We start from the raw sequence: 16,136 nt of genomic DNA on the forward strand, positions 1-16,136 counted from the left end.
TCTGTCCTTGTTCTTTCCCCTCCCTCTCTCCCGGAGCTGGGATGCCACGAATCAGCTGTTTGTGGCTGTTCCAGCTCTGAGACACAGCGGGAGGAGTAGGAAGGGAGTGGAAATCAGGCGATTCATACTCCTCCAGCAGTGCTGGGAAGGATGGGGAGGAGCAAGGAAGTGTGGGATTCTGGTTCCCCAGTGCATGAGAGGCACATGAAAGAAGGGGGCAGCTAGGGGAGCCACGGGTCACAGGTAGAGCCCCAGTGGGCCATGTAGGCTGCAGGTTGGCTGCCACGGGGCTACGCTGACCACCCTCAAATGATGGACATTTCTAGTGAGTTGTAACAACCCAGTGTAGATTACAGCATCCCTGACGCTGTACTGAATGATGCCAGGGCCAATGTAAGGGCCAGAGGCTTGAGGAACTGTACGTGGCTTTTGGCTTTCCGCTGATGCAGCCAGTGAATAATAGGGAAGTACAGATTCTGAACCCATGGCTTATTTAGGTTTTAATAGGAAAGGGATTTTTTTAAAAAAATAATCTGGAAAACAGCATTTATGAGAGGCTTGATTTTACACTCAAATGTACCACCAAGTGAAAAATACACATATCACACAACACAGTACCTCTCCAGAGCCAGATTTCAGCTGGATGGATTTCTGTTAGGAAACCGCTGAATAGTAATGTAATTAAAGATGGAAAGTAGCACATTGATTTGGATTAGGTATCTTTAGTGCAGGCCACAAGTGCTGGCCAGGCACTTATTTACTAATAAGGTCAGGTAAAGGAAGTTTTAAAGGACTAGGAAAGAGACTTTTATTGAAATTCTGTTCTGACTTTATTAGGTGATGATCTGTATGCTCTGCCACCAAAAAGCCAGTTAATTATTTCTTGTGCTATGTTGGCACCCTTCAGAGTACCAAAAAACATCCAAAAGCTATTCAGATGAATTGAAGCCAGGGAAACAAATTTTTGAATTACCCACTTCTGAAGGAATATATATTGAAATAGGACCTGAGTGCTATAGAACCTGCTCCAGCCAATTAAATCCAATCTTTTCAGATTTTTTTTTTCCTGTAAGAGAAGGACACATACAGTACTTGCATTCTCACCTCTATGGAACAGAGAATGAATCATTAATCAAAGAGCAATGACCCAAGCAGCTCTCACAGTTGGACTTCTTTATTCCTGCTCAGCAGCAGACTAATGATCCAGTAGGTAATCCCTCTGGTAATCCCTTTAGCTGTGGATAAAAGGAGACCCCCTAAATGTCATTGGACTAGCACTGTTGCATGATATTTCAATATACCCAAAATACATCAGCAAGTGAGTGCTGTAATAGCTGCCTTTGCTCTTCCTTTTAAGTTTTCTTGGGGGCTATGGGCTGGTGAGCAACCTACAATTTGCTGTACTCTTACAGTGAGCAATTTACACCTGCACTGAATTGCCTGGATAAGTCTGATGGTCCATTCACTAGTGTGTGGATTGACCTTCAGGTGTCCCTCCTTCAGACTGACAGAAAGTAGGAAAGTTGCACACAAGTGATGCTCACAATAGGTGATGGATTCAGATAACATTACATCACTCTCTAATGTACACCCATGGAGATCAGGCAGGTTTGTGCTTGGGACAGCAAGCTGCCTGAACTATTGCAGCTGCATTTTTCTTGTAGAATGCTAGCTCAGAGGAGAGCTAATGCAAGTATGTGTATGTGAGCTGGGGATTGCACACCCTTGCTTATTACATAGACTCAGCTTTGCAGGGTGCAGATCCCACTACTTCAGGGCCCTGTGTTCCAGTTGACTGTAGGATCCACAACTCACGAGCTCTGATAAAGATTTAGTGGGGAGCAGGGTTCCACCACTGAAGAAATCTCAGATTGCTTTGTGTTGGAGATGGATTTTACAGGAGCTATTGCAAGCATAAAGATTTGCACCAGGCTTTAGTCTTCCTAGGCTGGGTCTACACTTTTCCCCAGCTTCGGGGTGGGGGGGCGGGCATGTTAATCAGGGAGATTCCTAATGAAGTGCTGCGGTGAATACCCAGCGCTTCATTAGGCTAATTCTCCCCTACAGCTACTTCGAACCATCAGACTTTGAAGTGCCAGCATGCATGTAGCCTGAGGACTAGAGGGAGTAAGGGTACTTCAGAGTAGCTCAGGCACTTCAAAGTGCCTGCAGCTACATGCACGCCAGCACTTCGAAGTTTGATGCTCCAAAGTTGCAGTTGGGGAGAATTAGCCGAATGAAGTGCTGCATATCCACTGCAGCATTTCATTAGTAATCGCACATTGCGCTGATTAAAATGCCCCCTTCAAAGCTGGGGGCAAGTGTAGACAAGCCCCTAAAGCCAACGCTTGAGGAAAAGCTGTTCCTTGGGACTGGGGCATTGTTTTTTGGCCATGGCTCTGAACAGAAGGGATGGTCTGCATGCTCTTTGTGACACCTTGCATGGAAGAAATGGGATATATAATGTGGAATAAACAAGTGCTATTGATCATGTATATACATCACTGCATTTTCCTCCATCAGGAAGCTGATGTGCAAATCTCTGAATCAGAAGAGGGTCAACAATACCGTATAAACGGACATGCAACAGTCTAGTGTTCTGACCTCTTTGTTGCTATCATCAGCCCAGCTTCATGATAAAATGCTTGTCAACATTGCCAAGCTCTATAGCTGCATCGACACTGCCCCTCTCTTTCAAAAGGGGCATGCAAATGAGGCACAGATTTAAACATGTCATGCCTCATTTGCATATTCCTGTGTGATCTGGCTTCCGGAACAGCCATTTCTGGAAGCCAAAGCAGCCATATGGATGGGGTTCCTTCGAAAGGAATCCCTCCTTTCAAAATCACCCTTCTTCCTGAAACAAAATAGGAAGAAGGCTGCTTTCAAAAGGAGGGTTTTCTTTCAAAGGAACCCCATCCTTATGGCTGCTTTGACTTCCAGAAATCGTTCTTCCAGAAGCCAGATCATGTAGGAATATGCAAATGAGGCATTAGATATTTAAATCCATTCCTAATTTGTATTTCCAATCTCTTTCATTTGCACACCCCTTCCAAAAAGGAGTGGCTGTTTAGATGCAGCTTATATGTTTCCAGATCTGCAAGGTTATTGATTCAAATAAACCAGCAGGGGAAAAGTATGACTCAAATAGTCAGCAATCAGGTTTTCCTTCTTTTTTTTTAACTCCCCAAGTAGAAAGGATGCAATGTGGATAAAAGTAAACTTTTCCAAAGTCCCATTTTCACAAGTAACTAAGTCATGTAGGAGCCTTGTTCTCATTGAAGATGTACGGGACCTAGGCTTGTAAGTCCTATGTCATTTTTGAAAATAATACTTAGGTTCTTAAATCACTCACTTGTTTTGGGAAATTTTACCCTTGGTCCCAGTCTCTTGCATTTAGAAGTTAATGCCAGTTGAACCTCTCTAACATGAAATTCTCTCCTCCAGCAACATCCATAATCTGGCATGATTTTAGTTAGGTAAATGACCACTTATCATGGGTGGGGCCAAGTTTCCTGTGGTCCCATTGTTTGTTCCCAACCACCACTCCTGGTTCTCAGTGTTCTGTGCTGTTATTTAGCTCTAATTTATCCCTAAATGTCTTCTAACAGCCCAGTAAGCAGTGGAAGTGTTGGTGATGTGCTAGACAATATTGATCCCATGGTCCAGCAAATTCTCTCATCTGGCACTGGTCAGATCCTGAGGGTGCAGGATTAGGTTTAGAGGTTCAACCTGTAACTCTCATATCCAAGGTGAGGGGACTGCTGCTGACATTTGTTTGTTTTTTCCTCCAAGACAACACTCTTAGATACACTTTGCTCATACATACTTTGCTCTAAAGATCATATTTAGATAACAAACTTTTTTGATTACTGTATCATGCTGTACTCATTCTCTGAGCTTAACAGAGAGGATCACTTTAAAATTCAGGTATTCTTTCTCTGTTAAAATAATTGATCATCAACTACTTGGACAGAGTGGTTTCCATAAGTTTATGCAATGATGCATTTTAAACACTGGAATGGCCAGGGCATCCATATATGAAAGAGAAAAATAGAAGAATTTTTAATTCATTAATAGGATTTATATTCCACATCTCAAATGTGAAAGTCACATATCTAATTACACAAAGTATTTTTGCTAATGGTGTTTTAGGAGATCAGTGCTCTCCTAATCCAGCTTCAGTCATGAGCCAGCTTGTCAAATTGGCAAGCAATTGGTTTTGTAGGTTCCAAAGCAGAGCTGAGCAGAGCTGAATGTATCTGTGGCCAGCTGAGCCATGCAGGCCCCAGAAGACCTCACATGCAGAATCCACAGAAGGTGGACTTATCCAAGGGAAAGGTCAGCATGCTGCAGTAGTCACAAACCAAACTAAAACTTGAACTGTGGGGAGGGGAGTTGGAGAGCTGTGTGGGAGCAGGAAAGGGAGCTTTTGCAAATCAAATCTCCACCTCCTGTACTCTGTTTGTGCCAGTTCCCTGAAAAATTAATTCCCTTATGCATGACTGGCATAAACATTTTGTGCCAAACCTACAAGGCACCCTCTGCTTCACCCAAAAATTACTGACTTCTGCCACAGGTTTCCCCTACCTCAAAAATATTACCACTTCTTGTTCACATCTCACCATGTATTAATGGCCATGACATGAGCACCACAATCTTTTTGTAGGGAATGAATCATAGAATCAATCATAGAATGCTAGGACTGGAAGGGACCTCGAGTGGTCATTGAGTCCAGCCCCCTGCCCTCATGGCAGGACCAAGTAACAAGCTGTTCCTGAAAATAGGGATGTTCCTCTTCTCAGGGCTGAAGCCCGCCATCTTCACAGGAAATAATATTATGCAATGGTTTGCTTGTCTTGTAAACCACATCATACTAGCTTCATGAAAATCCTACCAGCCAGCTAACTGGGAATGGACATAAGAGCTGTGGGCATACATATTGACTGAAAGGAACAAGTTTTAACCAATTAGTGATCCATGAGAGAAGCTTCCTTCTAGCCTGACTGCTTTATTTGCCTGAAAGCCCTTGATGTGGGACCTTGACAAAAGCTTTCTGAAAGTCAAGTACACAACACCAGCTGGGGCCCCTTTTCCACACCCTTGCAGACATGTTCAAAGGATTAAAATGGATTGTAAAGGTATGAGTTCCCTTTACAAAATCCATATGGACTCTTCCAACATATTAGGTTTATCTATGTGTTTGATAATTTACTGTTTATCAGTTTGCTCCAAACCTGCCTCTATTGACACCTCAGTCTGGGACAGTTCCTCAGATCAGTTATGAAAAGAATGGCTCCAGTGTGGAGAATCTCCATCATATTTTCCGCAGCAAAGGTTAATGCAAACAACTCATTTTTCCACAGCTTGTCTTCCCTGAGTACTCCTTTAGCACCTCAGCTATCCAGGGGTACCACTGATTAGTAGGTTTCCTACTTCTGATATACTAAAAAATTTACTATTTATTTTTTGTGTCTTTAGACAAAAATCACTCCAGAATCTGAGATGCAAGCTACAGGTGTATAAAATTTGGCCTGTTAGAACTATAACATTTTAATTCCTCCAAATCTGCTTATTTTTAAGAAGTAAAGAATTCTCAAAACTTCAGACTTATATATTAGTTTTCCTATTTTGTGTGCTTTAAAATGGTTGAACTTTTCCTATTTTTAAACAAAAACATGGTGTGTTGAAACATGTATATCCGTTTTTGTTTCTGAGGGAGTATTTTTCTAATTTATAATCTTTTTAAAAAGGTTTTGTCATGGAAATGCTGAGTGAATTCAACTACATTACATAAAAAAATCCACAAAGTACCAGGTTCTTAAATGTCACCAGTGTTCCACAGCTGTTTGTTCGCTCAGGTTCTCATAATTAGTTTAGGTTGGGATTGTAAATTGAACACAATGTTCACTGTCCAGTTGCAAAACTGAAATTTTGTGTGCCAAAACCAATTTGAAAATCCAAGGCAGATAACTAGAGAATAAGTTACTTGTTTTAGAGAAGCTACTTTCCAATAGGGTACATAAATTGATGTAGTCAGAAAAACAAAAAAACAAAAGAGCCTGCATATTGTACCAACCTTTTAACCTTTTTCCATGAAAGTCTCAGGTCAGTCTGCACTCAGAAAATATGTTCACCTAGTATGTCACTCAGGAGTGTGAAAGATCCACCCCCCAAGCATATAAGAAAACCTGACCTACAGTGGAAACAGCACCTAGTTGACAGTTTCTTCTCTGGGCTTAGCTAGCTCATCTCAGAAAGGTGAATTAACTAGAACTCCCCCCATGCCTGTAGGTGGTGTCCACGTTGACAGTTGCAGTAGCACCTTCATAGCATTTCAAGTTTTGACAAGTCCTTAAGCTTAGCATGCACACACAACTTTTGAGTATTTTGCTTTTGAAACACATTGACATTTCCCAGCATGAATAAAAGAAAAGCAAGATTTAAATGCCCACATGTAACTCAAAGTAATTTAAGCCCCTGTCAAACACTTACAGAAGTCAATAAAGTCTTGCTGTTAACATCAATGGAAGCAAGATTAAATCTGCAGTATACAAATTAAGTACAATTCCAAATGGAAATATGCATGTTATTAAACAGTCTGTGCATGCTTTCTTCACGCTTTCCAAACTTGAAAATATTTAACATTATGAATTGGTTCTCTTACCTTTGTGCCTGGTGTGCCATATAAGTTTGTCCTGAGATGTCTATGCTACATAACTAAAACATACATTTTATCTTTTTCAATTATCAAGCACTAAAAACAACCTCTGAAAATGTCCTTCTCAAGCAAATGATTATGTAACTTACCTTAAAATACACAACGGGCTGGATTCACAGCCACATTCTTCCAGTTTCACATCAGAGTTACACTGAGATTAAACTGGAATAACACAATCAGGAATCAGGCCCATTGTATTTTTCATAGTCAGAGATTTATCTAGTCTATGCCAGAAGCAGAATGTGTTCATTTTGTCTCTGTTATTAATAGAGGTCTTCGCTATTCAGACAATTGCAGCATTGAATCAAACCAATAATAGTTGCAGTGATAATAAAATGTTTTTATTGTCTGTGTATTTCATAAGTTACATTCATTTTGAAAAAATAGTAAACTGTCTTCAGATCTACTGTATATATAAGGAATGCCCTCATCACCAAAGTTATACGCAGCCAGATGTAGAATAAAATTATTGTTATGACTTTAGCATATCAAACATTAAGGGTAACTTTTCCCCCTTCTCCTTCTGTGTGCTTTTGCAACTCTAGATTAAAAAGTGTTCACCATTAAAAATAAAAGAAATATTACTGGCTTCAACTTAAATTGTATCGTATGAAAACATGGAAAATGGAGGAGGACATGGTTCTGTGAAGAATCCACTCATTTCAAATGCTTTTTTATTTATTGACATCAGTGAATTGTTTTAGAAAGGCATATACATATTTGTACAGATCCTACCCCTCATAATCTTTCTTTATACAGTGTGAACATACTGCATGCCGTTCCTTTTTTATAGGCTTTTTGTATTTATTTATTAAGTTATCCACAAATGTATCCCTTGCATCATGCAATTTTACCTGAAGTTACCATACTCAAAATAAGCCAGTTAATTAGTAATTTGGTGCTGTCTTCTAGTGTGTATTCTTTTTCAAATGCATTTATTGGAGTAAAGGATTTACCTCATATGAAATCACAGGATTTTCATGAGAGAGACTAGCATACATATGTACAGCTTTAGGTAGAGATCTCTAAAGTAATATTTACAGTGTAAACATCAACTTTTATTATATCAGAAACAAATATACCACAACTGTCACTTCACAACATATTTGTTTTGGTTTGAATACTGAAGTCATTTCTTCTTTGAAATACTATGTGGAACTCAAAAAATAGTTTGTTCTTGTCATAAATTTTACCAGTTCTCCTTCAGAGACTCTGAAAAACAAACAAAAAAAGTGTTTCAAAATCAATGTTACCAGTGACTGCAACCTGAGATAATGTTCTGCAAAGTATACACAGCCAAAACCCAGCTCCTGCAAACACTAGCTTCTGAGTGCCAGAGACCTTGCTAGAAGTAGCAACGTTCCTACTTATGGAACCCCTATTCATGGCAATAAACTCTGTGCATTGCAGTGAGTGTTTATAGAATAAAGACCAATCAACAAGGATGCTGCTGAAGATCATCATACTAGGCAAGAGGAGTGATGCTGAAAGCAATTGTGTACTTGGAGTGAATAAGTGCCGATTATCAAGTTGACATGGCATCAGTGAATACTGATAGAGCAATGGAGAACATTGACCAGATTCTCCCTCTCCTGAGAAATCTGTAGCATAATTACAGACTCCTAAGAAATAAACCTAGGAGTTTTCAAGATCAATCAATTGTCTGTCTAACTTAGTATCCTGTCTCTGACAGTGACCAGAACTAAATGCTATAGAAGAAGGTGGGAGAAATCTTGTAGGAAGCCATTATGGAATAAACACCCCACTAGGAACATTCCTTCCTAAACCTTTCATGCACAATTTGTCTTCTACCCTGAAAAGTGATCTTTCGGATCTTTGTTTGTGTTTGGAAAACTGCATTTTCTTTTTTCATCTGAGGGCAATGACAAATGGAAGAACAACATTTTCTTATTGATCTAAGGATATGGCATTCATTTGATGCTGGGTTGGGTCAAATAATTACTCTTTGCTTATCTGTAGTTCATTTGATGCCAAACTGCATCAGTAGCACCACTGAACCAATGAACAGAGATCAAAATATTTTCAAGACTATCAGGTCTGAGTCACCACTGTGGTATCACTCCCGTGCAAGGTCTGTGTAAATCCATTGAAATCAGTGAAGCAGAGTAACACAGTTGTGAATGAGGTGCATTGTCTCCAAAGATTACACAGCTAAATGTATAAATATATCAAGCAACAGAAGAAAAAGAGTCTGTCTCCACTTGATACAGTTTCCTAAATTGGAGTTAGGGAAGCCCATGTTTCTCATTCTGTAGTCTTAGGCTGAAGTTGGCTTCCATCTAGAAAGAATGGTGTAAGGCAAAAAGTAGGGATGGAACTTTATTTTTTAATTAAAGAAAAACATTCTCACAAGCCAGAATATTCTTCTTAATTAAAAATGAGTCAGTTATGCTTTTTTGCCTCCGTGCATGTGGTTTGAAACACCCAAGTGAGCTAGGTGCATTACCAGTCATTTCAGACCGTTCATTTAATTAGGAAGTCAGAGTGAAAGTAATCCTGGGGATCATTTAATTAATCTTATTAAAGAGGTCATTATACTGGAATGCGTTCCCTGTAGACATAAAATATATAATGGAATGTGGCTTGTGCCAGAGGGGGTGCACTTTACTGAGAGGCCCTCTTTGGCATAGGATTAACATCTTAAGGGTGAGGTGATATCTGCTGAACAGGTAGTGTAAAAGTAAATTTGGACCTACCAATGGGAGGCTATTCAGCAGCTCATCTACTGTAACATCATCATAGGTTTCAGAAAAGGAGGGTTCCAGCAATTCTCCTTCATCTCGAATGCTGGCAGGGTTTAGGTCTTCTTGGCTGTTGCAGAGGAGAAATATGGATTTTATTGCACTCAGAAAAATAAACCAAAATTACTCATAGTAACTTTCTGGTTTGTTGCACTTTATTAAACTATTTTAAAAAGTGAAGTTCCATGTCCAGAACTTCCCTAGATTTCAGCAAATTTAAAACATTATTCATTTTCATCATAAAACTGTTCCCTGATAGCCAGGCCTCTGTATGAGCCCTGTCTCTTTAGTTCCTCCTTCACTGGGATGTTTGTTCTAAATAAAAGCACTTTAAAAATATTTCAGTAGCATTGCCTTTATTTTAAGACTCCAGATTCTGTGCCTTCTCCCAGTCCTTACATTCTAATTGGATTGTGAAGTGTGATATAAACAAATCACTAGAAGAAAATGTCTCTAATGCTTATCTATATATTGAGGTTACATGCTAAGATCATGAATGTTCACTGTCTTTTTTTATTTTCTTAATACCTTCTTTTTCCAGTTAAAATTGAATTTAAATATTTCTTCACAGCCATTTGCTTTCGAAATCGGCTGTAGTTGTCAGTGAAGACAGCATCAGAGTGACGTTTGACAGGCATCTGCTCGTCCACGAGGTTGTTGCTATGTAAACACAAGAAACATTCAACTAGAAAACATAAATACTTTGGAATGGGTGCAGTAAGTTTGCCAGCTGGTAACTAGCTGAGTACAAATTCACTTCCGTTCCAATTTCTTTTTGCTACTTCAAAAGTCCTTCTCATTATATGAGTAAAATCCTGAAATTTTTATTCAGTCTTAAGTGAGGCAGATTTCCTGTTGACTTCCCCCATCTCTGTCTAAATAGACTTTCCATTGATGTCTCTGAATGTTGTCTGTGAGCAAAGTCTGAGCACAGACTTTAGGATTCAGCCCATTCTGTTTTCTAATGATTAAAAATCACAAACTTTTAAGTGCCAATTCTTATAATTCAGGAATCCTTCTAAACAAACTAAAATCATCCTTTACACTGGAAAGATATTTTGGTAAATTGTCCAATTATATAGACTGGCAGAAATGTAAGGAATCTTTAAAAGGCCCAATCTTGTTCCCATTGAAGTCAGTGGCAATTTTGCTTTTGATGTCAACAGGACTGGACTTCAAGTGATACAACATGCTTGTATGAACAGCTTTAAAATTTTTTTTTGGTCACTAGCATAGTCAAGAGTAAACATGTATAAATGGAGTTTACCCTCCTCCCATCTGAAGAATGAGGGGTTAAGTTTGGGTTAGTTAACCTGCTTCTATTTTAAACCACTGCACCTCTGGCTTTGAGTGAAAAGGAAAAATAGCACTTTGGGAAAGCCAAAGCTGAAGTCTGAACTTTCCTGCAACACAGTTTAGGGACAGATCTTCAGATGGTGTCAACTAGAATAACTCTACTGAAGAAACTACACAATTTTACACCCACTGAAAACCGAGTCCTTTCTATTTAGGGACAAAGTAGTTTGGACAGAAGGAAGAGCAAATTCAGTGCCCAATTTCCAATCATCTTCAGAGTACATAAAATGTATCTAATTTTCTGTCTCAATGTCAGAGTGTAGGATTTGCGTGGCCTAAAAGGGACAAATATAAAAAATAGCTTAATGATTGTCATGCTATTGACAGTATTATTAGTAATCTGAACAGCATACAGTCTGATTTTTAAGTGCTGTTTTTAATGTGTGTGATGTGACTCCTCCCAGGTTTTCTCCATATGCTATGTGTAATTCAAAAAGTCACTTTTGAACAAAAATTGCAGTACATATAAATTACATTTAGTTACATGGTTCTTATATCTGAAGATCTCAAAAAATGTTAAAAAGATAGTAAATATCATTATTCCCCAATTTCCAGATGGAGAAACTTACTCACCGAATGATTAATAAAGGAAGGACTAAATAAAAGGACTATTTAAGTGTAACCTCACCTAACCCGTTTTCCAATAAGTGACTCCAGATATCTCCTTGCAGAAAGTTGACCCAAAAGTTTGCTGTACCCACTGGTGAAAAGTCCATCAGCATGTCTTGCATTCCTAATATGGGTAAAAAATAAATCCATAATAAAGCCTGGGATCCATATATTACAAGTAAATACCATTTTTATTTTCAATTTCATAAGCCCTTCTTTGGAAAATCATTATCAGTCTTTTGATTTAATAAATGAAAACTCATTTTAAATGAATTCCAAATGATTATTTTTAATGCTAAACACTTTCAGCGCTCATGCTAAATAACAATGAAATCCAGAAAACTTTGGTAAACTGCTGTCATTATTTAACTACATTCTGAGCCCTATTTTAATAATAATTTTTTCCTGTCAGATGTCTCAAGCAGTTTGAAAAGTTCATTGAAATAACTGCAGGAAAAGCACTCTGTACCATGGGATCACTCAAGAAATGTATCATAACTTATATTTATAGCAACAAAAATTCTTACCTATCCATAGCTCTGGACATGTCAATATAGAATTTGTCATGTTCAGGTACAGCATTTTGCAAAATGTCAGTTTCAGGTTTTAATGAACCTTGAGCTTGATCAGGTTCATTTGCTCCATCAAATGGCATTCTGTTTCCCAACCTACTGAGGAAAAAAAATTGTAATATGAGGATATTAAATACTATCTCTTTCAATGTAATTTTCATGAAGTTTCATATGTATCAAACAATGTACATGTCTAATTCTCAAGACATTATAAAGCAAATTGGATAAAACACATGAAAATACTCTGCAATTAATAATCATCCATTGGCAGGATGAGAAAATATCCCTGTAGTGGATTTTCTCCCTCTTTAACCAAATATAAATATACATATTGGATTAACAGTCACATTTTTATAATCTTATCATTACAAATAATTGACTTACGGGAATACCATACAATCTAGAGTCATTATAATTGCTTGCAAATGGCATCTGGAAAACTGATAATGTTAACTATTGCAATATACTGGGATATGTATGTGACATAAATTATGGATGAAATTCACTTCTGTGTAAAGGGCCAGAAGATCTATGTACCAGTTAAGTTCCAGAAAACACCTAAAAGTAGTGCTTAAGTGGAATTAAGTGGCTCATAGGCCTTTGAACAGGGTCTCTGCAGAGGAATGAATTCTACCATATTAGTCACAAACATATGGGTATACAAGGTTTTTATTCTTTTAAAATTAATTTGCTAATAACTCTCCAGAGTATCTCACTGCTAATAGTGTGCTTTCGTCAGAACCACAGTTCCGTTCAAGTCGTGTTAATATCCCAAACATGCTTTTTGTTCACTTGTTTGTTAATGATGCCCTGTCCGGCAGATGATGCATGATTTCATGTATTATTAAAGATAACATGACTGTGTTGCAGTGGGTGTGGTCTCAACCGTTGTCTCCAGTCTCCATTGTCTTCTGTGCAAAATGATAGTTTCCTGTCAGAGTGGTAGAGGCAGCATGTGATGATGTGCCAAATCACACACTAGGGCTAGGAAACGATTTCATTCTAACATCATAGGCGTATGCTCCCTGTGGGCAAAGTACACGTACAGAACTATTTGCATGAGTAAGGCATTCAGTATCTAGCTCCAATGAATATTCCTTCAGCTACAGATATTTTATGAAACAAGTACAATTAGAGTCATGTGAAATAAATCAATCCAAGTAGCAAATTTCAAAATTTTATGACTGTAGTTATGTTCCTTTGTTCTTGCAGCATGTACATTTGTTTCCATGTAATATTGAAAAACCCAGTGCAACATTTGATTTTACCTTATCTAAACTACAACAAAATATCAGACTATCAGACTATTTAACATGTACAGCGTGTTCATTAGGCCAAAGCTCTGTATAGGTGTAGGCAAGTTTTTTTTTCTCATAATCTACTGTAATACAGACTTCAGCCATAATTTGAGGCACACTGGCTCTGTTTCTACTCTTAAGCATGCTGTATATTTGAAAAGAAGCACAGGGTACCAGTCCAGTTACAATGGCAGGCTAGAGGTCAAATGTAAATTTTGCCATAAGATGTGATGATACTTACTATGCCATAGGCCAAGGCAAACCCAGAAACACAATTCAGCATGTTTATTTTACTATTTGTTATATCATTTGTATAAACAATAATCATTAGCCAAGGACTATTATAGTGGAAATGGTACTTAGGACCTGTGAAGTAAGAAGTCATTTAACTGCTGTCTTCCAGGGATGCTAACAGTGACTGGAAGGATCATATCACTCCCTGGTGTTCTGGGGAACAGACTGAGAAGGGAGTGCCATTTCTTACCACCCCTTTAGGGTTTACATTATTTACAGCCATGGGAAGGTAGACCAGTCTATACCAGCCGTGCTACTGACAACGGGGTTTTCCTTGAATGGCTGCAAAGCTCACCAGCTTACCCAGTAATAATTAGTCACTTACTGAGACGGTGAAATAAGACCGTAACAAATGAGCCTTTCAAGCCCGTTTGCTAGTGAGCAATGTCTTGCACAGGAACCTTGTTTTAGTGTTGCGAAGCTAACAGGAGCTCTAGAAGGCTGAGGACGCGAGCTACTCAGCCCGTTTGCGGTGATACCACCCTGCGCATTGTGTTGTGTCACTAGCGAGGTTAAGCTACGGTTAACAGGAGCAGGAACAGCGCTTACCTCATAGCTGAGTATGTCCCCAGAGGAGGTAACGCCAGGGCTGGGGAGCAGAGAACACTGAGAAGTGTGAAGGACAGAAAGAGCTGGGAGCTGCTTCTATGTTCCATCTTTGTGGACCTGAGTTAATGAAGAGACACTAATTACCACACATCACCCCTGCTTTCCCCTACAGCAGAAAAGAAGGGCCAGTTCTAAGATGCTGCTTTTGGCCTCTGGGGAGGAAACTGGCGGGGAAGGGTTAGGATCCCTGCTGTGGGCTATACCTCATCCCTCAAATAAGTCCTGCTCTGCAAAATTTGCTACGCGCTGTAGCCTGTGCTTCTGACTCAAAAGTCAGGGGCACTGGCTCGGTAGTGCGGACCTGGCTGACAATCAACTATCGTTTCTAAATCATCTAGAAGGAAACTATTTCTTCGGCGTTTAATAGGTAGTAGCTGATGAAGGCCGAAGGCCGGTAGAGGGGGAAGTTCTCCCCAAAACCCCAGACTCCTTGAAACTCGAACATTTGTGAAGAAGAAGCCGGTTCAAACCCCTGGGATTTGGAAGGATGAAGTAACAATGTTAGTGAATGCCGCGCAGCCTCAACCTTTGAGCTCTGCACTGGGAGCTACGGGCGCTTCCTTCTCCTCCATTAAAAATGATTAAATGATTGAATCAGGAGTAGCAGAGGGCTCTCCCACTGCATACAGTCCCACCGTGGGAAGCGGGACCGTGCTTTGTTTCAAGCAACCAAAAGGAAGGGGTAATCAGTGGATCAATTGATGTGAAGATATGCAGTGAATGGTCATGTTCATTCAAAAACCAGGCGCCTCCTTTCCAGCTAGAACCGGAAACGAACACACTCTCTCTCTGTCTGTCTCTCTCTCTCTCTCACACACACACACACCCCTCCACCTCCAGGACAGAAAAGCGCAGGTAAAGCCACACGAGAGAGAAGGGCTTGCTTTGGTTATCAGTGGATTTCAGTTTAGGGGACAATATACCAAACGCCCCCAAAGGCAGCACTAGGAACCCCGGAGTGATAACTATGCATGAGGGAGAGCTCAGTGCCCCAGGGCAGCTAACCTGCAGCAGGCAGGAGAAGTAAGGGACGGCGCTCCCTCCCGGAGCAAAGTAAAGACAACCCAAACTGAGTAGTCCGGGCTAAAGTGGCCAGGAATGGAAGGAGGCTTAAGACGAAGCAGCAGAAGTAGAAGGCAGCGTCAGAGAAGGCAGGACTGTGCTATACATTCCCATTTGCTGGTTGGTCAGCAACTTTTTCTAGAGTTAGGGCTGTTTCCCTCTATTTGTCGGGAAGTTTTCAAAGGAATCTCCCTGAGCTAACGGGAGGTACTCACGAGGCAGGGAGACTGTCCGTTGCCCTGGCAAGTCCCGGCGCCGGGAGTTCTCCGAGGTGCTGAATTCTTCGGCAGCCCGGCCCGGGCGCTGTCCTGGGTGCTGAAGGGGACGGTGTCGGGGCTGGTTCCGGCTGGCTGGCTGGTGCTGCTGCTTCGGTGGCGTTGCCCAGCCCCTCCTTCTCGGGCTGATGCCTCCTCTCCCCTTCCTTACGCTCTTCTCAGCCCTTCCAACTGCCTTGTTTTATAGGGGGTATACATAGGACCACGTTTCTGCTTCAGAAAAAGCAACCACGTTACTTAGGAGACGTCACTAGTCCCAGGGGGATGAATGGAAGTCCGTGATCGCTTTGTTCAGGATGCCTCTGAGCCGGGGAAGAAGTTCATATTTAATTCATGGGCAGCAGCCTAAACCATTTTTATTGATTTATATTAATGAATGGCTTATGCAGTGAGTAACACTTGGCTGACAACATGATTCTGCTTAAAACAACAGATGATAGATGGGCAGGTCCTGCCACTCAGTGGGCTCCAACCCAGAGCCCTGGCTGCGTTTAGCCTGAGTGAGATTAACAGGGGAACTGGTGGCAGCTGCGTTCTCCTTCTGTACGTTGAAGACAACGAGGGATGGGGGAGAGAGC

The 16,136-nt window shown here is 40.3% G+C and overlaps 1 protein-coding gene across 1 annotated transcript; it reads right to left on the reverse strand.

The window, feature by feature from the left end:
• Positions 1–7,910: 7,910 nt before the first annotated feature.
• On the reverse strand, positions 7,911–15,756 carry VIP (vasoactive intestinal peptide). Its single transcript, XM_074989108.1, is given in 9 exon segments — positions 7,911–7,933; positions 8,534–8,594; positions 9,439–9,553; positions 10,012–10,143; positions 11,468–11,572; positions 11,976–12,119; positions 14,162–14,278; positions 15,499–15,638; positions 15,640–15,756. Coding segments are annotated over 9 exon segments (954 nt in total).
• Between the last annotated feature and the right edge of the window lie 380 nt (positions 15,757–16,136).

This window comes from Carettochelys insculpta, chromosome 3 (genome assembly GCF_033958435.1).
Source record: "Carettochelys insculpta isolate YL-2023 chromosome 3, ASM3395843v1, whole genome shotgun sequence".
In the NCBI taxonomy this organism is placed as follows: Eukaryota; Metazoa; Chordata; order Testudines; family Carettochelyidae; genus Carettochelys; species Carettochelys insculpta.